This window comes from Taurulus bubalis (genome assembly GCF_910589615.1).
Source record: "Taurulus bubalis genome assembly, chromosome: 3".
NCBI classification, from domain to species: domain Eukaryota; kingdom Metazoa; phylum Chordata; class Actinopteri; order Perciformes; family Cottidae; genus Taurulus; species Taurulus bubalis.
In genome coordinates, this window is record NC_136591.1 from 9260966 (window position 1) to 9284673 (window position 23708).

At 42.1% G+C, this 23708-nt stretch overlaps 1 protein-coding gene across 1 annotated transcript; it reads right to left on the minus strand.

Annotated features, from left to right (window-relative positions):
• Nucleotides 1-1772: 1772 nt before the first annotated feature.
• On the minus strand, nucleotides 1773-23228 carry usp53a (ubiquitin specific peptidase 53a; the record flags this gene model as incomplete). The annotated part of the gene is made up of 16 exons (XM_079215340.1): nucleotides 1773-1912; nucleotides 2002-2732; nucleotides 2841-2910; nucleotides 7409-7476; nucleotides 8260-9037; nucleotides 10894-11040; nucleotides 12231-12377; nucleotides 14381-14561; nucleotides 16839-16988; nucleotides 18396-18542; nucleotides 18734-18818; nucleotides 19072-19154; nucleotides 20014-20124; nucleotides 21787-21921; nucleotides 22111-22203; nucleotides 23085-23228. The coding sequence occupies 16 exons, from the start codon at nucleotides 23226-23228 to the stop codon at nucleotides 1836-1838; spliced, it is 3147 nt and encodes a 1048-aa protein (XP_079071466.1). The 3' UTR covers nucleotides 1773-1835.
• Nucleotides 23229-23708: the final 480 nt, after the last annotated feature.

Genomic DNA, 23708 nt, shown 5'->3' on the forward strand with positions numbered 1-23708 from the left:
GCAGAGAACATTAATGTTTGTGGTTGAAGTCAGAGGTGGCGTAAGAACTGAGATTTAGAGCCTGTGGATGTGTTATTTGGGGAGGCAGTTCTTAATAGTAGAAGGTGCATTTGGATACATGACAGCAGGTGGCAGCACATCACTAAGTATCCCAGCATTTGAAGAATACAATGATGTACATTTTTTGTTTCAGTAAAAACTATTTATTTTGTAAAGACAAAGTTTATCATCAGGACTCTATATTTTCATAATTTCAAAATAAGCATATTGATCAGAGATTTGGTTTCCCATTACGAAAAGAAAAAAAAGATTAAAGATCAGCATTGCTATATTCTAAACATTGTGCAATTAAATGACACACCTTGACACACATATATGGTTAAATAAAAGTTTATTTAACAATTATTAATCAATAAAAATAAAATAAAATGTTTCAAAAATTCTTCCAAATCACAGAATTGTACAAATCATGGCTCCAATCTAATGTGGTCACGACATAGAAAAATACAAAAGGCACTGTGCATTAGAGTCTGCATCATTTACAAAACATCTTGAACCGAAACGTAGTCCACTACTAACATGATATTATCAATATCCCCTCTCAAAAAAACAATAACGAACGCTCATCTATCTCGAGATGACAATTGTACATGTCCATGTCCTACAAGTGCAGACTTGCTGCGAATAGGAACTAGTCTTAAGAAACAGGACAGGGAACTGCATAATTGATTAAAAAACATAAACAAATTCATTAAGCTTATAAGTGTACGGAGTGTGAACAGAAAATGATCGAACAGAAATACAGTGCAAAGACAATAAACACGGTTCAGGATGTGTGAAGGTGTGCATGTGAGGAGATAGGGATGTGTCACATCCCTTACTACCGATAACCAATCAATCACCATATTCACCCATCGCCTCGTAGGCCCTGGACACCCAGGCGGTCAGAGATGTTCGACCTCCTCTGGTTGAAGTTTGACCAAAGAAGAGGCAAAAATAAAAGGACTATAGGTCTCACTTGCAGAGTTCAATAAACTCCAATGTACCAACGAGAAGCAGAGGCTGAAGGTTGTCCTGCCTCATCAGTCCTGTGACGATTTCCCCGGAGCTTCTTATTCACACGGATCCTTGGGATCCATTTTTAAGTCTTGCCAAAAGAGTGACATATCAATAGGTTGAGATACTTTCCAAAAATTCTACAAAAAAAGTTTAAAAGATCTGTCAAAAAGAGATAGATGGGGCAGACACCATGGGGGTAAATTGGAGTCTTTAAATAAACAAATTAAAGCATTTCATGAAGTGAGAGAAAGTAGAACTGCAAGAATCTAGTCATTTCTTCACGTAAAATTAAACTTTTAATCTCTTGTGTGGTAAAGTGGCTTTTTGTGACACATTCTTCACGAGCCTAACCCCTTTTGCTTTGGAGGCGCTCCAAACAGCAACATGTTTTAGGCATGATTCTTTGTCTCTGTACCTTTCTGGTGCTCTTTACTGTGCAAATTCATTCAAAGCGTTTAGTAGTTCATACCTAAACAGAAGGATAGCTATTAAGGACACCTGCCATTCCTTTTACAATCTCTTTGGCATCCAGTTGCATGTCCAACTTTCTGTATGACAAGTATATATATATATATATATATATATATATATATATATATATATATATATATATATATATATATATATATATATATATATATATATATATATATATACACACTATTACACATCCCAGTCAGAAGGAGTCAAACTGTGTAGCAGCCATAGTGCATGGCAATTATTTTTGGCATCCAGTCACTGGGATCACACAAGGTCGATTGATGCTTTTGCTAAAATCATAGGAAACCATGCTCATCGAGTCCTTTTGAAGTAATTGGGTTCCACTTTGCAGTAGTCTTTGTGGTCGGATAGCCTGCAAGACAAAAGCCAAGGACTCAATTAATCAAGAAATTTCCAAAAAGGATTCAAAAAAAGTTACGCAAATAGTAATATCATTGGTACCTAATTCTGATCTGCTTTTGGAAAGCTCTGGTGGGTGAACATCTGGCAAAGGGAGCCTCCCTTCCACATCACTCTCCCCTGATGACGTATGGTCTTCTGCTTTCATGTAGGCAGGTCTCTTATGGTATTTGGCCCTGTAGGTGTCCGTCATACAGCTATCCACGGAAAAGTAAGTGGTGGGAAAAGCCATATCCATCGAACCAGGGGAGTCGGTGCCGTCGTCATGTCCGAGGTTTGGGCTGGGCAACCTCTCGTCGCTCTCGCTGGCCGACAGATCATTCCTGTCCTGATCCGATGACCCCGACTTGGAGCTGGCGTCTGAAGAAAGCCTGTGCTCGGCAGGTGTCTCAATCCACCGACGGAGGGTGGTGTGCGAGAGCGGGGACAAGCCATTTTTGGGTTCGTAGCGGGGGCTAGACCGCGTGGGCACTTCCGGCGGTTGGGAGTGGACGGCAGATGGGTCGGCGTGCCCGCTGACGAAAAAGGTTTTGGGGGGTAAAGGTGGGGGATAGTTGTGCGAGAAAGGGTCCATGTGGGAAACGGTGCCAGCCTCCTCTTGTTCAGAGAACGGTCCGTTGAGGTCATCCGAACTGTTCCACTCCGAACTGCTGGTCTTCGCTAGGTAACGAGGCACAGGGCTCACGGGACTGCCGTCCACGGTTTCCTCAGGTTCGCTGTCCAGACCATTGTTCTTTTCGAAAATCCCAGGAGTGTATCGGAAGGCTCTTCTTCTGTTACAGAGGAGAAAAAACAACAAAACAAACAGCAATAATTAGCTTGCCATTGTGCTGAACCAACAGACTACTTATACAGCGCTCTTTTAAAAGACCTTTCCTTACCTTTGTATTGCCTGACCGGATAGGACGTCGTCGTCGTCTCGTAGATCTGGAGATCGTCTTCCTCGTTCACCTGAACAAGAATGAAGCCTCGTGAGCATTTTATATCACAACCCACTAATTTGTAAATCCATGGACATCACTAGCAGATGGTCAGAAAATAGAGCTAGGTAACATCTGTCATTGGTGTTTTATTTGAACACAGCTACAGTACTTTTTGTCTTCTTTTTTTCTCCTGTGTCTCTCCAGCAAAGGCATGTTATCTAACAGGGGTCATGGTGAGGCCCTTTGCCTGGTGCTGTGAGAGGAAGTATCAAAGCGGCTAGTCTGGCAGAGCGCCCTCAGGCCCCCTGTGTACCACTCTGACTGTCTGATCCAGCCAAAGAACGTGGCCCCTCAAAGGGAATTTGGGTTCATATCCAGCTGGCTTTGAGCTAACAGTGCTAATAAAACAATAAGGACCCTGAATGAACTGGGGCAGCTTTAAGAGTTGGATCATACGCATACTAATGAAAGCAAGGAAAACGCCATCAATCTATTCAGGCCAATCAGGTCATAATATGATGTCAATGAATTATGCTGTAATAAATGAGAGATAATAGCAGATTTGAGCTATTAGAGCAGCAAAACCACATGTTTAGCTAACAGCTCCCTAGGTGTGGGCTGGTGTGGAGCTTAGCCAAGTTAGCAGGGTGGGTGTGATTTACAAGGCCTGAGACAGACAACAGCTGACTAACAGGACAAGGAAGAGAGTGAGTGGCTGAGGACCATCTGTGATGGTGTCAGCATACCCTCTTCTCTCTCTCTCTCTCTCTCTCTCTCCCCCCCCCCCCCCCCCCCCCGTGCTCTCTCAAAGCATTAGTGGCTAAATCCTTTGTGCTGGCATGCAATTACGCCAGGGTCAGACTCCAGACTCCAGATCCCCTCCACAACACTATTGCATTTTTAAGCCGCTAAGTCCATGTGGCAATTCACAATTTGATGACGCTGATCTGCAATGTTGGCAAGCAATTGCAACAATATCATTCTCCAAAAAAGAAAAAAGGATGCCGTTTACAATGCGTTCTCTCTCAAAAATCCCCTCATCTTTATGGTCACATGACTGTTGCCAAGGGAGAGCTTGAAGGAGAAAGCAGCTGGATAAGGAAAGGGCAAGGCGACTGTATTGTTGGGTTGCCCGTCAGTTCTCGTTGAAATCAAAAGATATTTCGAAAAAACAGCAAATAATCGCTATAATTCCATCCAAATTGTATTCAAATCAATTCTTCAGGTTCAGGGTCTGGCTTATCTCCAGAAAACATTCATCTGGCTGGAATTTTTTTGGGGATCACTGCTGTCGCTGCGGATGCCAGCAAAACAGATGTACTCAAGGTGTCCTGCTGTTTACATGGCCTACTGCACTTGCCTGGGAAAGCGTCCATGTACTGTGATTGCATGGATTAGGCGGAGGTTCGGTGGCGTTCCCTGTACTATCTAAACTGTGAGCTTTCAGTGGTTGACATATTAAGAGCCATGCCGTGTGTGCTTCTATATATTTTAAAAACACTTGTAAAGACCGAGATACTCTACTCATGTAAATTACTTCCAGGCCAGGCTATAATAATGTCAACATAAGGCATAACTCTGAGAAAAGTTCAGGAGAGGCACCTGTTTGATGCCTGCTGTTATTTAGGACATTTAACTGAAGGAAACAGAGGAGTGAGCTGACATCATTTCAATTATACCAACTGCCAGAGTGAGAAACTCACAGAGGAAATAGAAAATGTGCCTCTACACAGACCATGAAAGCAAATCCAAAGTAGGTTTTGAGAAATTGTACATGCAAAAATTCCTGACAGCCCTTTGAAGTTTTGTTGATGCGACAAAAACAGAAGAAAAAAAACTACACATTTCAGTTCTAAGGCTGTCAAGTGGAGATTTGTACTTCTGTGCATTCTGCTGTCAGGGGTACTTAACATTCTTGCACATCAATCAGACACTCAGGCATATGTGCAGTTCAGCTTTTCATTGAGACCTGAACTATGTGGGCAAGAGAAATTTAGTTTCTCCAACAATTTTATCGGTCAGTGGCCACAAAGTCTATCACGCCGGGTTGATATGGCACAGGCATGGGAACACTATGCCAAATGCAACAATGGAAATACAAACTCATACCACGGTATTGCCTCATTCACGGCTGAGTAGCATTACAGCTCTCATCACGCCAACTTACACTCACTCACATTCAGTACAGAAGATGTATGCAAACAAACACAATGGACAACAAATCCATTGAATTGGATAAAAGGCTAATATTCCTCTATTACTCCTTCTGAACTTTGTGTCACAAGCATTGTTTCAGATAGGATATGCATCTCATACAAATCATTTGGGGTTTTGTACATACGTGAGTGCCAAGTAAAGTACACAACTCTTCTGTTTATGTAATCATTATAATCCATCAAGAACAAACTGAGTCGTCACAGCTTCTACACGTGAGATTCTAAGAGCTCTTGATGAGGTCTGCAGGAGCCCATCTCTTACAGCCGTGACCTTTCAGCTGTTATGGAAAGAATTTGCAGAATGAGACCATTTCCCTATTGGTATAAGGTAGTTCAACGAGATCTATTCACAAAAAGGACATTAAGGTGACTAAGAGAGGCCTAGACCAGACTAGAGGTCCCTCATTATATGCAATGAACGAGCACCAGAATGATTCGTCAAAATGGCAAACACATGTGTGTGATTTTAGAAAGGATTTTGGACTTAAATGGACAACTGGAATCTGCTCAGCATTTACCAAAACTGCAGCTCAGGCCAGACTAACGTCGCTGAACTCAGGCCAAATTGCCTTAGGACACATTAACTGCAGCTTGTCAATGCAATTTGCAGACAGCAGGGGAAACTGATTTGAAAATGGCTCCTGAAGAGCCGAACTGAGAAGGCCCAGTCGGAGATATTTAGCCAAGTTTAGGTTGAAGAATATACAACTCAGCATTGCGAGGCATTCGCCAAATTAATCAAGACTAACTCAAGATACAGCTGTAGATACTTTTCAAAAACAAAAAGAAGTCTGAAATCGTACTCATCACAGAGGAGGCTGAAAGGCACGAGTGTGCGTGAGTAAATCAAATGAGCGTCGCATACAAAAATGCATTCTACAAACGTATACAAGGTCATTTAATGCAATCAATCATGAACAGATACAGACAATCCTTTCAGGATTATTTCAGGGGACATCCTTTGGAGACATTTAAACCAAACATAAAACTAAATGGATGCTCACAGGCAAACGACAAGACCAGCATTCAACATCCCCGTTTCCCACCTCACTTGTGTAACAGCTATTTTCAACTCTGAATAAAACTCAAGGAAGATAGATTATAGCTGCTGTTTCTATGCTGCATTGTATAACTCTTTGGGACCTTGAACTAACTGCAGTGCTACTAAATGGCATTTTCATTGCCTCATGTTTGAATACCACCTTCTGACAGGCCCAGTCATGCCATTTTCTGCCCGGCTGGGCACAGCTGGGTGGCCCCTACAAGCCTTCCCTCAGCTCCCTCTCTTATTCAGGATTAACTCAGTGTGTTCCTATTCAGGGAATTAGTCAGGCTTTTTTTAACGATACTTGTTAATTTAAAAATATAGTCTTGTGCTGATCTCTGTGCCGATACTGTGTATTACAAGTAAGCATGTGCTAGATAAAGAATGTGAAGGGTGCCCTGGCGACAAACCCCTTAGTGCTATTCATGTCATCTAATCTCCCTTCATCCTGTCTAGAAGATAAAAATAAACATCATTGCAACTGCGCAACATAACTCATATTTGAGGCTTTTTTTCTTGAACGGTAGTTGTGTCCAAAGTGATCACCAAGATGTTGTATCCCAGTGGATCTAGAAGCCGTTTATATATTCACTGCAGTTAACGATCTACAAAGTCCTTTTTCAGCCTTTGTTATTTTACCTTGAGGAAAGACGGACGAACTGACACAAACCAGATTTTTTTGGGGTATTTCTGTTAATAATGTCGAAAGGGTTGATGTTTCCTTTGAGCCCATGTACACTTCTCTGTGTGCTGCATAACATAAACTTTACTCAGAAGAAGAAAAAAAAGGTCAAGGTCAGTCAGAGAGGAACCAGAGCACACTTATTTCCATACAGTACCCCTTCAATCAGACTGTGACCTTACACTACTGATGGAACAATAAATCAAGGAAATTGCTTAGAACTATCTTAATGTTTCAGATCCTTACTGCACACAGAAGCCCATTGGGCCGAGGAAATTTCTTTAATATCAGGGCCAAGCCTTTGTGGCTTATTTCCCACAATGTAGCGCACCAAAAACCTATAATTCTTCTCGTTTACAGCTGTAAATGACTCGTTTGTACAGCTGTAAATTACAAAACGATAGCGAAACATTTTAAATGAATCTTTCCAAATGTCTATATGTAACACATCTGAAATGTTAGCTCCCTCAGTGATGAGGTACACACAGGTGTCGCCAGTAAAATACAAAATAAGCATACATCGTTAAACCAAGTTTATTAATGCGCAGAAATATGAAATAATTCAAGTATGAGAATTACTTACCAGTGGAGTATGTGGAGTGCAATATGTCAGCCTTCAAATCATCACTTCTTCTCTGAGGGAAGTGATCCCTGAAATACAAAATCAATTAAATTATTAATTAATTGTGGCTTTATGTTATCATGACTGAGTGTGTGGTGTAAGTTTATCAATTCCTAATTCATGCAGTATTATTCTTTTCTTCAATGTGAAGAAAACATCATATTGTCAAAAAAGGCGTTCTTATGTTTTAGGATTTTGTTTCCGTTTGTAACGGCTGTGCTTTGTATGTACCGCTACATGTTTAAAGATGTTGTAATAAACCTAAGGAAACTGGCAAAAAGAACCAAAGTCATGCCATATTACCAAAATAAAATGACGTTAATTTCATAAATGTTTTGTGGCTTCAGGTCATAACCCGATTTGAGAACAAAGGAAACATTTACTGTCAAGAGATGGGCTTGAATAATTCACTTGCGGTTGAGGAAGTAAGCTATCTGCTGGCTCTCCCCTCTGTATACAGGAGATGTCAGCTAGCTGGGATCATTATCTCCAAACAAAACCTGGATTACAAAGCCATCAAATGACAGCCAAACATAATAAGGCTGGCACATCTGCCTTGTGTGCATTTATGTTAAATGGGTCTTGCTATTCTTAGAACGGTTTGTTTGCAATGTTTAATCATTTAAAGATGGCAGCACTTTTGAGACTCAAATCCATAAATGAGTAGGGCATGGGTGGGATGAATAAGCAGACTGCTGACACTTGTAGCAGACAGAAAAAATTGTGTCACAGACATATTGGTCATACATTGTCTCGCCAAGACTTTATGTACTTGGCTGATACAAACTTAGATCTCAGTCCTTTTATTGTACCTTGCGAGGTGCAGCTCAGGAATGGTCTGTAGGTCTTTGGAAGAAAGGTTGTCCACCACAGGCGAGTCCAGATTTGCTGAGCCGTTGCTGAGCCTGTCACTACTTTCGTATCCGGATTCAGTCCGCTGGATCTTCCAGTTGTCATTCCGCACTTTAAGAGCTGCTGAGCCCTTTGACCGGTCTTTGTCACTGTAGCCGCCCCGGCCATCCGAGTCCAGCGAGCTTCTGCTGCCACCTATTTCATGCCTCTGCTCATCCTCGTAGATGGTCATTAGGCTCTTAGGTTTGCGTTCTTCTCTGCTTCCCCACATAGAATCGTGGTCTCGCTCTCGGTCACGGGACGGCGACTGACTACTGGGTCTTCTCCGTGGGCTGTGCTGCCTTCGATCTTGACTAACCGAATTCCCCCTCCCAGCGCCACTTAAAACACTGTCCACGTTTAACGCCTCGCGCATTGGTTTCCAGGGGCGGCTGGGCCTGCTGCTGCGGCTGTTGCCGCCGCTTCCCGGACGTTCCCTTGAGTCTTGGCTGCTGTCAGTATCGTATCCGTTGGAGACTTGGTCTAATCTCCGGCTGTGATGACCACTGCCGGGCAACACTTGGACCCTGGAGTGAGAGCGAGGGGGCTCATGCGAGGACCGTCCACCAAGGTGGGGTGTTCGCTCAGTCCGTGTGGGACCTTTCCCTTGGCTGCTGTACAGACGAGTTTCCAGGTGTTGTTTGAAGCCATTCTCTGGAGGGGAGACGGAGCGGGAGTAGCTCCTGTCCTGACCCGGATCTGGTTTTAAACAAAGGAAGTTTCTTGAGAGCTTGAACTATGAGAACAGCAAAACACATTCAAAATAGATTTTAAATCATGATTTAAGAATATACTTATATACAGTATATACTTAAACTTTCCTCACCTTCAAACTGCCAAAATGACTATCTATCTATCTATCTATCACCTGATGCCAAAAGACAGTGTCATGAATAACGATGCCAAGACCAAAAATTGACTTTCACTGACACCTTGACACAAAGCTGTGCTAAAGCCCAGCGCAAGTTGTGCCGAATGAGAGAGAAGGGCATGACGACAACAGGGTTACTGACATTTATGCGTGCACATGACAGGAAGGTGTGAATTACAGCCGACAGGAATTAATTTTCTTCCATAGAGTGGACACAGAGGGTAACCAGCTCAGGTGCAGACAGTCATGCAGATGCACATGATAGAAGGCCTATGTGTGTGCATATGCATCCATGTATGTGTTTTCTGTACGTATAAATGACACGTCTGTGTGTGACACAATATGTCTGCTATTCCAAGGACACTTCCAGCCCAAATAGCCTTTTAAAATATATGGCCAGACATCCTTCCTGGAAGCTAGTTCCTTCCTGTCAAACTATACATGGACCCACATACCGTTATCTATCTACACAGCAGTGACATTTCAGATTTCAATCATCTGCAAAAATGTTGTTTTAATCCTTGAAATAAAATCAAAAAGACTGCTCTAGTTTAAATGTGCGAGTCCTCATTTAAATGTGAAGGTTCATCTATCCAATGCATTTTCATAGCTTAAAGCTGACAGAGGTTGCATGCTTTGCATTGGAGTCATCAGGTAAATGACCTGGAAAATTTGATCCACTGTAACATCATGTTTGAAGGAACAAAGAGTGAATTTAGTACTTCATATAACTGTCAGTCCTTGAGAAAGCCCCAAGAGACCTATTGCTTTGGATTTTGCTGACTTCGTGCGAGAGTTAAATCACTTTTGGTCGTATATATGATACCTGTGTGTTTTAAAGAGTTTCTTCAATGTTGTCAACGGTACACAAGGCTGAGGACCATGTAGAATGGCGAAAAATATCTAAATAAATACTGCCAGAAATCATTCATAAATAACCACAGTCCAATATGAGCAGCAACGTTGCTTAAGCTTTTCTTGAGTGTTTTTTTTCTTTTCTGGAGAAGACTTTTTAGCAAAGTGCTAGCCTGAGCATAAGTGCCACTGCTGTAAATTTATACTACTTACATTAACTTTAGTGTCACCTCCAGCCACGCCGTTCATCACGGCAGAGACACTAGACTCCTTAAGCTGACTGCATTCAATCATAATGGGCCGTGAGCTCGCTGCTAACCCAGGCGACTGTTGTTGACATGGTGGATTTGAGACCGTGTTGCAGTTGTGCTCCATAATCCCTTCACTGATACTTAATTGAAAACAGTGACGTACAAAAAGAGTATTAAAGTAGTAGACCAATCAGCCGACTGATTAGAACCAACACGCAAAGTGTGAGGTAAGAGGAACATGGGCATATAGTGCCAGGAATAGCAATAGCAAGTTAAACTCACTCTATAATTAAATCATACAGTATTAAATCTACTTTATAGTGAATGTTTGGAAATGCAAATGTCCGCGTAGACCATAGAGAGGAGAACCACTGGCTCTGAATATGAGAGAGTGGGATGAAGGCAAGCTCCGACAGACGTCAGCACTTAATCCCCTTTCTGACACATTGCTCCCGAACCAACGGTTACATAAGAGCTGGAGAAGTGGAAGGCTAGCCTTTTGTATCTTAAAGCCTGACTGTTATCATGTGCATACAGTCCACATCTATAAATCCACACACTGTCTATGCGCGACCAACCTCTGTAGCGTGACTCTGGCCTCCGGTGACCGCTCCGATCGGGCTCTCTTCTGGATGGATGCATCCCACGCAGCTCTCCGGCTCTCTGGGCAACTTCTCGAGAAATATCCCTGAGGCGACTTTTGGGATCGCTGGTGCCAATTTTCACTACAAAACAAAAGAGATGACAGGTAGAACCATGAAGAACTTTGCACAATGTCCTTAATGGAGGGACAGTGGGGCTATAACCGGTATGTAATTGATTATGATTTTTTTCTAAACTCCTCTTAAATCAGGTGGGGATTTCCACTAATTATTTCCATCTCAATGTCTAATCTATGGTCACAACATCCTCTCCCTTGTTACTGTTTATCATTTCTTATTTCCCAGCACCTCCAAGGCACTGACCAATTGGAGAGTGTTTAGACAAATGCAAACTTTACGGCACATCATTGTGCCGATGTATGCGGTACATTTTCTGCGACATGAGGGGAAAGGCAGCAGGGTGGAAACGGGCCCATGCAGAGGCTTCCCTGCTCTATCGCTGGCAGATTTTCACTTTGAAACATAATGATGACTCATGGCACTGGAAAACATGATCACAATGTGGTTCTGTTCGCTGTCTGAGGGTTCAACAGGAATCTCTGTGAAGAGAACGTTCATTCTAAGTGTTTTTGACTACATCTGTGAGACTCGATATTCTCTTCAGCACGAAAAAAAGAAAAGAAAAACAGAATGTGTGTGTAATAGTTCACAAGATGAACCAGAGTTTAAAAAGTTGACTTCAGATTTAACTTTGGTGCTTCTGAAAGCTCAGAGTGACTTGTGAAAACAACATTGTTTTATTGTCTTTCCAGGAAGGCCATTTACTTTTTTTTAACTTATCTCTTCTTCTCAATTTACACTAGCCGTACTTGTACTTAACTGTGTGCAGGATTGTCTCTTCAATGAAGGCCTCTAATCCCTTCTGTATAACCAACATGGCCAGATTTAGTTCTAAAGCGAAGACATTTAATTATCTCTTCTTCTGGTTGCTATGCCAAATTTGTGCGCACTATCTGAAAAAAAAAATATTTCAAGGCTAAAAACTACAACCAACACACAATGTCTTTTTTTTGGAGCATGTTTTACCTTCTCGATCACTGCAAGACACTAAATTTCCACAAACACATATTGTGCGTTAAAACCAGTTTTGTTAAGGCGGATACTAGAATTTTCTAGAAGGAAGAAACACACAGCTGATTAAATGACTTGTTAAGAGGGACATGTATGCAGTGTGTTCCTCCACATCTCGAGTTAGGAATCTCCCTCTCTTTGCATTCTTAACACTTTCAGTCTTTTCATATTTCCCCTCTTACCTGGTCCCCGTTCTCCACTGGTCTGAATGCTGCCCCTGCTGAGGGTTGAAGAGGTCTTCTGTTTGAAAGAGCCTTGGCCCAACATAGCGTTCAGATTCTCCCTCGTGAGGTCCAGCTTCTTGTGGGCTACAACTGGAGACTCTATGCCTGTGGAGGAGGAAAAAAGGAAACATAAGCATTTCAAAATGTCAAGGTTGTGCCTTTTTGGCAGGATTTTCTTTTCCAAAACACCATGTTACTAAAGTTGTAGGTTAAAAAAAAAAACATACACAGACTGCACCTGCCACTAAGAAACTGAATTTAAATTACAAAATCCACACAGAATTCTGCCTAGTTTATGCAGGATCATCCAGTTTGGTCCGGCGCCCTGTCAGCTCTGATGGGCAGTGAGCGGCTGCCACAGCTTGGACCTGGGGCACGGCCAGCATCCAGAGTTGGAGGAGGATCTTTAAAGGGGATAAAAACCTCACCAACCAAACAAATCCAGGGATATATAATCCAAACCGCAGAGATATTCAGCTGTCATCAAAATCTAATTTACATTACTGCCTGCAAAAGGCAAAAAAATATGATTTGAGATTTTACACGTCTTATAAAGAGTTGTTTTTGTTTGCTGATGTTTCTCTGAATTAGATTTCCATTTAAAATGATTTATAAACAAGGTGGGGGGGGAATTATTATTTACAGCTCATGGGGAGCCGCTTAAAGGAGCCATATCATGCTCAACTTCAAGTTCATATTTAGGGTTTATTTGCATGCTTTAATAATAAAAAAATAAAATAAAATCCTCCCCACCTTCTGTCTAAAGCGGTTCACTTTAGCACCTGTCTAACTGATCGGAAATGTTACAGATTAATCTAAAAATCTTAGAAAGTTAATTATATTTTTGACAAACTACAGGCCATGTTATTGTATGATGCAGCACAAAATAAACCAAAATGTGTGTACACTTTCCCCCCAATAGTAATCAAAATTGACACGGCAGTAATACATAGTCAGAACACACTGGCTATGGGTCACTGCAGGCAGAGGACAACAGGCAGAAGTCTACAGGCCGATAAACAGCATCAGGTCTGAGGGTTTGATTTTTCTGCAGTGACACGGAGCCGGTTGAAAACCATCAGTTTCCCTTCAAACTCTTAATCAATGGAATTTCTTAAGTAGCAGGAAGATGATTGTATAAGTGTATTTAGCAGCAACAAGAACAGAGGATTACATTTCGTATTCGTCATATTTTTTAATATTGATGGCAACGCATTTTAAGCGTTGATGTCATTGATAACGCCAACTAATTGCGGCAGCCATAGCTTGTCCAAAAAAAGTTCAGTCTGCTCTAATCGACTTCGAAAAACAAATATGGTGCACCTTCGCAAAGGTAGTCCTGAAGCCATGTGTGGAGGTATTTTAATGAGCCTGCAAGTGACATAGGAAAGGGAGCCAAATGTTTGTTCTGACTTCTATGCAGCCCCCAAAAAACTCACTGCGTCGTCTTATTTTGCAATGTGTTGGTTGGTTGGCACAGGAATGAGCATAAGCACTCAAAAAGTCAGTTATTCATAATATGTCCCCTTTAAATGTGTGCTGAGGGAGTACACTTAAATCAAAACACCAGCCTTGCAAGACGTTTGTCAATTTAAAAACCCACATTGTTTTTCTGTACTTACCTGTAAAATGACATTTGTTCTTCGTCTATGTTTGCAGAGGTATATAAGGTTTTCTTTCATTTCCTCCACATCGAGCACTATTCCTACGACTATAAATACTAAAAAAGAGATATAGCTGCCGCGCTGAGCTTCATATTAACGAGGCTTTTACAGTATGGCACTATAATCAAATACGTCATTTGGGATGGGATCATGGTTCGTGAAAACAAAGAATAACACATAACACTAAAGAGCAATAACAAGATAAATGTATCCCAGAGGAATTTGGTGTTGTCATTTTTATAAAAGGACACTAAATCAACACCTCATTTCCCCCCATAGAATATAACTGTGTTGCCAACATAATCTCTATATGGTAATAATGATGAGGACTTTTACGATGTCATCATTATTACCATATCAGGGTCATTATTCCCATAAAACTTGGCAGTCAGAATAGTTCACGTAAACCAATGCAGAACCAAGAGTGATTGAGACGGGTCATACCTTGCATGTCTCCATTGACAGAGGTCTTGTAGTGAGACTGGCTGCTGTTTTGGCCGCTTTTTTGTCTCGAGGCATCATCTGGGGTGATAGCACTCCCATCTGGGTTGGCATAAAAGAGGAGGAGAGGCTGGAAGTGACCTTTGATACATTTGCTGACCACATCTTTCCACCTGGAGCCGATCTACAGCAAAAGACAGAGGAAAGGTGGTCAATGCATCTGCAGATTTAAGCACATTGAACTCCGTAGTTCTGCACCATTATGTGGGATAATACACAGTGAAGCAAATGTTTTAAAAAGAGAAATAATCTCTGTCCATCCACATGCTTTCTTTGGGATCAATTAATTTGAATATATAATTATAACATACTCATACTTCATTTACTTTCTTGTGACCCCCGATCTGTTTTCATTTCATAAAAGGTGTTGTTGTATAACAGATGTGACACAAGGCACACAAATCAAGCTTCCGACAGATAAATAAATATGAAATATAAAATACCTTGGCAAACTTTCAAACAAAACCTCACCGTTATTGTGCATCGTCTAATTTGTGACTAAATATATCCCACTGAAGCCAAATAGCCCAATCACATTAACTAAGCTGTGTAAGGTGCGTGTCATGCCACAAAGGCACCACAAAGGCAGGCTGCAAGCTAACAGATGCTTGTGTGCTCCTTAATTAAGCAAATGACGGTGGAAAGGAGGGGAGCGGGGAGATAGGAGGGGGAGAGATGTGATCAAAAATAACTAATGCAAACCAAAACAAAGGAAATACAAAGGAATGTGGCAGAAATAGATGTAATCATTTTTAAATAGACTGTTGTTGTGAACGCTTACTTTACTGTAAAATACTTTAAATCAACAGCCATGCTAAGATGAGGCTGGAATGATCTTTGCACCTACTTGCCTGAATGTTGTATTGGCTACATAAACTAAATATGTAGCTCCAACACAAAATCTAATCCATGCTATTACCTGCAATATAATATCGATGCAGCATTTGTAAAGGACAAACAAATACCTGTGTCAGGTGTCTAGTTGTACTGTCAGTTACAAGAAAATCTTTTTAGAATGGAGAACCGTAGGCACAAGTACTCACTCACACTTTGGTTATTTTTCTCAAGTAACGGTATTTCATCTGTACTGTATCATACACATTAAACAAAGAAGCAACGATCAGGCTACACTGCTGTAGTCATTTAGTGGCTGGGATTTGGGGAGTCACATAAATGCTGGCAAGTTTCGACCCAGGTACGGACTTGGCAGGCGCTGAGCACTGGAGCTCCTCCATCTCAGTCGGAGGGGGGGCTGCACACACAGCACAAGCTGCTGATGGATTGACACCGAGCCAGCCGCTGCACCACAGTCCCCGAGAAAATTGTGAGGATGTGAAACAAACAAATTCATAGCCACAGCCAGACACACACACACACACACACACACAAACAAACACACACACACACACACGCACACGGTCGCTCAACTTTAACCAGTGAAGAGACCCACAAAATAGTACTGCAGTACCTTGTGATGACAGAGATGGGGAACTGCAGTAGAAATGGGGGGGGGGGCTCTTCAGTGCCATAAAGGCTCAGCAACCCAGAGGCTCGTGAAGGGCAAACAATGTGGCCCTTATTGGGCAATAAAGACACTTGGTGATGGAGATAGGAGACTGGACATTGCCACTCGTTGCTGCTGCTTGTAAAATAAGACCATGTTCCATCAACTAAGAATAGCACATGTTCATGAATTGTTTTCTGAGATTCATGTGATCCATAACCTGTGAAAACTAAACTATGAATTTAACAATAACGAGCCTGATGGCTAACTCATTAAATTATATATATCTTTTTACATAAAAATAAAGCTTTTCATATGTTGTAATAGCTCATATTAATTGTGTTGCTGTGTATTACCAATTATTTATACTATTAACCAACTTTTTTTTCCAAGTCTGTAAAATCTATGGACCTGTACTTGTAGAGCTCTTTTCTAGTCTGCCGACCTCTGAGAGCTCAAACCTTTCAACACTTCTTGTCAACATTCACCCATTCATACACTGATGGGGAGGAGCTAAGGTTCCACCTGAGTAGCATACACACATTGTGGTTAAGTGTCTTGCCCAAGGACACATCGACATGGGTTAGCGGAGCTGGGGATCGAACCACCGATCCTCTGTTTGAAGGACGACCCTGCTCAACACTGAGCCACAGTAAACCCAATCATAAATCAGGTCACACACAATCATAATTCCCCAAAGCACAAAGTGGTGTCCTCAAACTGCTTGTAGTTTCTGACCCACAGTACAAAATCTAAAAATAATCAATTTAGAATGATACAAAACAAAAAGCAGAAATCCCATACCTCCATATTTAGGGAAGCTGGAACCAGAAAATGTTTTGGCATGGCATAATCAACGGACTAAATAATTCAAGTACTAGGGGCGCACTGTCTCACCTCTTTCACTGTGGCATCATCAAAGAAGACCCATTTGGAGGACTTGGTGTGAAAGGCAAAGGCACAGTAGTGACGGCTGGAATAGCAGATCATCGCCACCAGCAGCAGCTCTCCTTTTTTGGCATGCTCATCTGTCACCCTGTAGAAGAGCTGTGTCCACACACACACGCACACACACACACACACACACACACCACACACACACTTATAAATAAATACATGTATGCACCAAAAACACTGTAGTAAGCGGGCAGCCAAGTGAGGACTGCCGGTAGCTAGTTCAATCAATAACTCCATCTGTTTATAGATTAAGGTCTGAGGGAATGAAACGGCATTGATTTGACCATCAGTACGAATAAGTGCTGGTTTAAACCAGCGTCCTCCTGGAACGTGATATCTTGACTAATTCTACAGCGGCCCACGGTATTCTTATTATTGGCCTGAATACCAACCTACAGTGCTAATTTCTTATTACATTTTTTTTCTTAAATAGTGTAAAAATTTCAGCAGGACAAAAAAGAATGACATGTATAGCATACTGCATTTAGCAGACACATGGAGAAAGGGTTGGTTTCAGGTTTCTCCCGCCCATGTTTCCAGCACAGCCAGTTATCCGCCTCCCTCTCACTCTCTCAAACAATAGACTTCAAAGCCAGCGATGGGGGTGGATGGCTCCCGTTAACACCCAATGAAATGCTCCTTTATGAATTAAGGTCTTTGTGGCTCACTAGTAGGAGGGGGGGGATTCTTCTGTTGGTATGCTTTGGAAACAAGAGGGAGCTGTCAAATAAATGGGTTGAATACTCCAATGAAGAAGTTATGTAATGTGCATTGTACTAATCTGAACTTCCCTTATTCATTTATATTGCTTGTGAAGTTCATCAAACACAGTGTAGTCATGTGAATAGGCTACAGAGAAAGATATTTTACATACATATTTTAAACTGCAGATGACCTTACCATATTCATGCGTGTGAAGATGTGCTTTTAGGGACAAACAAGGAGTTACATGTGCCCACGTTTGTGCATACTTGTGTTCAAGCCTGCTTTTGTTGCAGTGTTTACATTCACACATTGTTGATCATATGTTTCTTCAGCCCATGTGTTCCCTCAGACAGTTATACACAAACACGCTCAGGAAAACACAGAAATGAGGGGAGGGGCTTTCTGACAAGCTGACCAAGGCCAGCAGGGGCTTTTTGATCAGTGGCGCTGGCCAACTGGGCATTGGGTGTTGACCGCTTACGCAACAGCCCCGACTTACAGAGAAATAAATCCCCACTTTATTTCCCACATATGTTCTATTGCACCAAAATAAACTGACCCTAAAACTTAAAAAAAAAAAAAATAGCAGCTGTGTGAGTGAACAAATTTCCAAAATGAAACTGACAAACTGAACCATGTCTGGAGAGAGATATGTTATATCTTGTTGTATAATTAATAACTTCATCTGAAAAAGTCAGTGAGATGCAATGGTCTAGCTTTATGTCAATGTCAAAAAAAAAAAGAACACTAAAGCATAAAATGTTCATAAAATGTTGTTTAAAGAAAACTCACTGCAGAAAGACTGAGAAGAGGCCCCAGCGAGCGGATAACGTCTTCTGTGAGGTCTGACTGGTCCGAGTCCCAGACGAAGCCGATGGTAACTATCTCTGGGGAGTTCATGAGGACCCGTCTGATCCTAATCCTCTGGCCGCAGTTGCTCTGAAGAAGAAGGACAAAGACATCAAATAAAAGGCTAGTTTTACCCAAAAGAAACTTCACCCAATTACAAAGGAAAAATACCTCAAACTCAATATTTGAGAATCACTACATTGATGAATTGATGACAGATTTTAGATTTTTCTGCAGGAACTTCAACATGCTTATTAAAACACTTTGCATCGGCCACTTACTGGACAGTTACGAAGGTCCCCTATCGTACTAGCTGCTTGTAACAGTTCCCCAAATGACTCGTCTCTGCGCTGAAGCGTCTGTTGACTGAAAAAAAAAACGAGACGCACTGTCAGCAGAAGCATGGCAACGAACAAGCGCGAGTAAGAGGAGCGGCGACAGAGACAAATGAAGATTAAGGCATGTGGAGAAGAGCTGTGTGGGGGACGTCAGCAAAAAAAAAATTATATTATGACCATGTGAAAATGTGAAGAGAGCTCCATGAAAAGTAAAAACGGACTGGAGCTGGACAGATGACAACGGGGAAGCAAAGAAAGTTTACCATCGCCCCGTGCCTTACCAGAGTGCGGTGGTGGAGACATAATGCACCAGCTCTGTAAACGGCAGTGGGTCGGAGGATGCCCCGCAGCTACGGCACACAGACTGCAGAGGGGAGAGAGTCAGAGACCAAGGCGGTGATACAGAAATCAAGTCAAGCATGTAATTTCCCCCCCAAAAAGATCAGAAATAGTCACAGTCAGGAGAAATTAAAGAGAGAAAAAAAAAAACATTCATATAAACTGTGGCAGGAGATAATGACTTGTCTTGCTGCTTTCCTTGTGATCAGTTATAAACTGTTGGGCTTTGTAGTATACAACTAAAATGTTATCAAGCTCCCTCTGACCTAGGCAATCCTCATTTAGGCTTGGTAATATTTGCCTGATTGGGTGCCCTGAAGTAGAGGTGGAACAAAATCCACAGACTGCACCCTTAAGGGATTTAGTCCAAAGGCGTATTATCTGTTTGATTTAGAGATAGAACTGGTCTGGTATAGGGACAGAGTCGGTGATGCGCATCCCAGCCACGGGGAAGGGTGGCGTTGTGCTGGGATTTCTGGTACACCATCTGGGATTTATCTGCTGCTGCTGCTGCTGCTGCTGCAGCTGCTGCTGCTGCAGCACTGTGGAATCGGACCAGAAACACCCTCCATATTCCTCTGGGTGGACCCAGTCTCAAATCATGACGGATTGGATTTCTACTGTCTCCGACAGCGATTCATGTGCCCGTCTGTGTGTGTGTGTGCTGATTAATCCTAACATTGGCTAGTGTGTTATGCTTGTTCACACATTACTGTAGAGGCTGTGCAAACAAACACTGTATGAACTGACAAATAAATAAATAAAAACAAAAGAGAGGACACATTATAATTAACATCTCCTCCTCAGACAGCATGAATTAATTGTTTTTCTTCTCAAATGTGATACGTCTAAGTAAACGAACTGCTTTTGAACACCCTACTGACCTGCTCATAAAGTGTCATAGCGAACTTCTGATGCGTGATGCAAGACTTAGAAGTGCAGGCATCTGTCTCCTCAGGCACAATGTGCAGGTGGATCCTCTCCAGTATGTTCTCCTGTGACACAATAGGAGATATATCAGGTATGGGACACTATTTCCAGCACTGCTGTTGTAAAACAACCTCCTTACAAGAACCGCAGGTTATTTATTTTTTAACCTACTTTTACCACAAAACCGGTATTTCCAAGAGCAAAATGGCAGTGCAATCAATCAGACACATTGTTACATATCAATAGTTCAAATTGTGTCATGCTGTGAACCCGACAGCAGAAGGACGTTTAAAGAGCAGGCAATCCTGCAATTTAGCTCCCACCTGCTTCTATGGAGTGCTTGTGAGTTTATCAAATATAAAGGCTGCAAGGTAGGCCTGCAAAGGTTACAGGCACAACTTTACAGCCTGTTAACCTGACACTCTGCACATAAATTGTGCACATAGATTGTGCACTCACACACCGCTGCCAATGCATTACATGGTGAATGCTCAAGGGCAAAGATCTGCGTAGGATTAAGAATTAAGATAGAGATAGGAACTTTAGAATGTAAGCTTTGGCCTTATGAATAAAAGTCACTGTTGAGTTTTAGTTTGGGGAATTGGCAGGCAAAGAAAGAAACTAGAATTACCGCTTGTGGTTGTACGCCCCTGCCAACCAGACAAGTTGCAGTTTCCATCCATGTCTGTCAAAAATGTGATTGAGTCATAGTTTTGTTTCGGTTAGAAATTTATGTGAAATTGTCAGAATTAGCTTATTCATTTTTCAGTGTGGAAAACAAGTATGTGCTTTGTGAGGCCACAGTGACCCTTGACCGCCAAATTATATTCTACTCATCCTCGAGTCCAAGTGGACGTTGTGGGAGATGTAATGAATTTCCCTCCAGGCGTCTCTGAGATATCACATCCACGAGAACGGAGCGGACAGATAACCCAAAAATATAATGCCTCGGGCCACAGGCATCACGGACAGAGGCAGAAAAAGAAAAAAGCACCAACGTTGCTTCCTCTGCCTCTATTTTCATTATGCGTTACATTTGTGAGCAAGTTCTCGTTTGAGAAACAAAGTGACACACATACATGTCCAAAACACGTATAGCACAGTCCTCTGATTTTCCGTTCAAGAAATATGAACTTATCTCTCTGTGTGTATCTAGTGCAGTGTAATTGGACTTCCTAGGTGAATAAACAATGACTGGGTGTACGGTCATTAGGAGGTGATCAAAAGCGTGAGAAGAAAATAAACTAATTAAGCCCTACGAACAAGAGAAAACAAGGTTAAAAGAAATTAAAGGAGAAAAAAGAAATGCTGCAGTATCCGTTCTATATCTGATCAAAATAAAACAGAAACACAAGAAAATTGTTAAGTGGAAAAACCCATTCCGTCCAAGCAGTGCTTAGTTGTTCCAAGAAGAGCAAACAAACTGGAACCGATATGGAAAAGATGAAGGACGCATAATATCGTAGCACAAGACAGAGAGGTTCAAACACAACTCTGGTGCTTATATAACCTGTCATGATGATATTTAGCGGCGATGTGGCAGGGGTTGATGGGAGGGGAAAGGAGGGACAGAAGCTCTTTCAGTGACCTCGCCAAACAGTTTGTTGCAGTGCATTACCCAAACTGTGTGGCAGGGGAGCACACAAACACACACACACACACACACACACCCCTCTCCATACACTAGTCTCTCTCCACAGGACAGACGTGTTGCCACAGGAACTTACAAAGCACTCTGCGGCATCATCCATGAAGCCCAGCTGGAAGCGATGCTCGTCCTTAAAGGTCTCTGCCAAGGCGTGACGCAGGTTGTCAGAGGGCAGGGCGCGCTCCCGACTGTGCTGGAACTGGGAGAAAATGCCCTAAAGAGGAGAACAAGAACTTGTTTGTTGATGTAGTACAGAACTTTTTGTTTTTGGTTTATTAAAAAGCATTTGTGTCATCCTCACATGCTCAAATTAAACAGTCTGGATATGTGAGCCAAACAGTTACCACATGCATAAGGACAAACAAGAGCTAAACCTTAATGAAAGCTTCTGATTGTGTTCTACCTTTAATGCACAAAAGATGCAGGACTCTCCCAGACAGAAGTGGCCAGGTAGCTGCCTCAAGCTGCGCCGGAAGATATCCAGCTGCCATAGTACCTACACAAGGGAAAGAGGAGGTTACCGTGACTCTTCACACAATAAAACGTTACACTGAACATGACGAAGCATCTTTTAGGTGGGGAGGATCTCATGTACGAAACCTTGACAAATCCACGTGTTTTGTTGTTGTTCAGAAATCAGGACTAAGTCTCCAAGGTCATTAGGATGAGGAGTGGGCGAGTGGAAAGACAACGCCGCAAGTGATTATCCTCTTCAACCAGCTCATCGGTTGTCTCACCCTCTGAGTCACAGCCACCGAGCATGACGTCACTGTGGGTCTGTCTGCAATAATGAACTAACTCGCCAGTAGACCAATAGTCAAAAACAAGACAGTGACTAAGCTTTAAAATTCCTAAATAAATAATGGTCATGTTGTCAAGGGGGTGGAACATGGTGTACAGCTCGTGGTGGAAGCAATAAGTGAAACAAATGAAGTTGAACAAGCAAATGCCAAATTAAGAAAAAGGAATGTATGTAAAGAGAACCTTGGAATACAGTTTTAACAAAATATTACTTGTTTTTGCACATATTTTTCTAATGATGGTAATGCCAGACTGTCCATCACTTTGGTCCAGAGTAGAGAAAACACAGAAAACTATATGCATTCCAATAAAGCTCAAAACATAGTGCTCCTAGATCCTGATAGTTAATGAAAATGATGTTACATATTATGGTTCATGAAAATATATGCCTACACATTCTGATTTGTTTAAATAAACATATAAAGAAGTATACAGAAACCTCCTTAATTCCTACTTGCATCTGACATACTTAATTTGCTTACTGTATTGACAGGCACATAACGGATATTTAAATGATTTCAGCAACTGTTGAATTGGATCCAGCCAAAAAAAAGCAAATCCACAGGACACACCTACCTGCACAGCGCTGTTGAGGAAGCAGCTGTTCTGGCCCGGTTCGTTCAGCAGTCCTTTGGTGGGGGCCAGAGACAGCATGCTCCCCGGTTGGTACGATTTCCCCAGATTGCCCCCCGGCTTCTTGAAGAACTTGACCCATGCCATTGGATAGAGGGCTCTGCCTTTAGACAGGTGGGATGGTCAGACGACGACAGGTGGGTTGGTGCTGGGATCAGATCCCTCGGCCCCTGACGGAGTGACTCCCCAACAAGTTGCGTGTTAAGTTATTCCACGAGTTGCAGCAGCTGCCCTGTCACACATGGGTTTCTAGTCCATTTCCGCAGCGCATGTAGAAGATCCTTTGATTTTGTCTGCTACGTAAAAGGTCCCTCCCCCCCCCCACCACCCAAAAAAGTAAAAAAAAAAAGGTCAACAAAAAAGTTTTACAATCCAAGTCTTTGTTTTGGGAAGCCTTTGATAATCAGCGGTCTAATACTGATGATGAGATGTGTTTTGACGATGGAGTTACATGCCACAGTCATCCTGTAGTCTGGCTCTGCACAAACCGCATCAGAAGAGATTGTGGACGCCTGTAAGACAATTCTGCCACATGGTCCTGATGCTATTTAAGATGTGCAGCTGCAC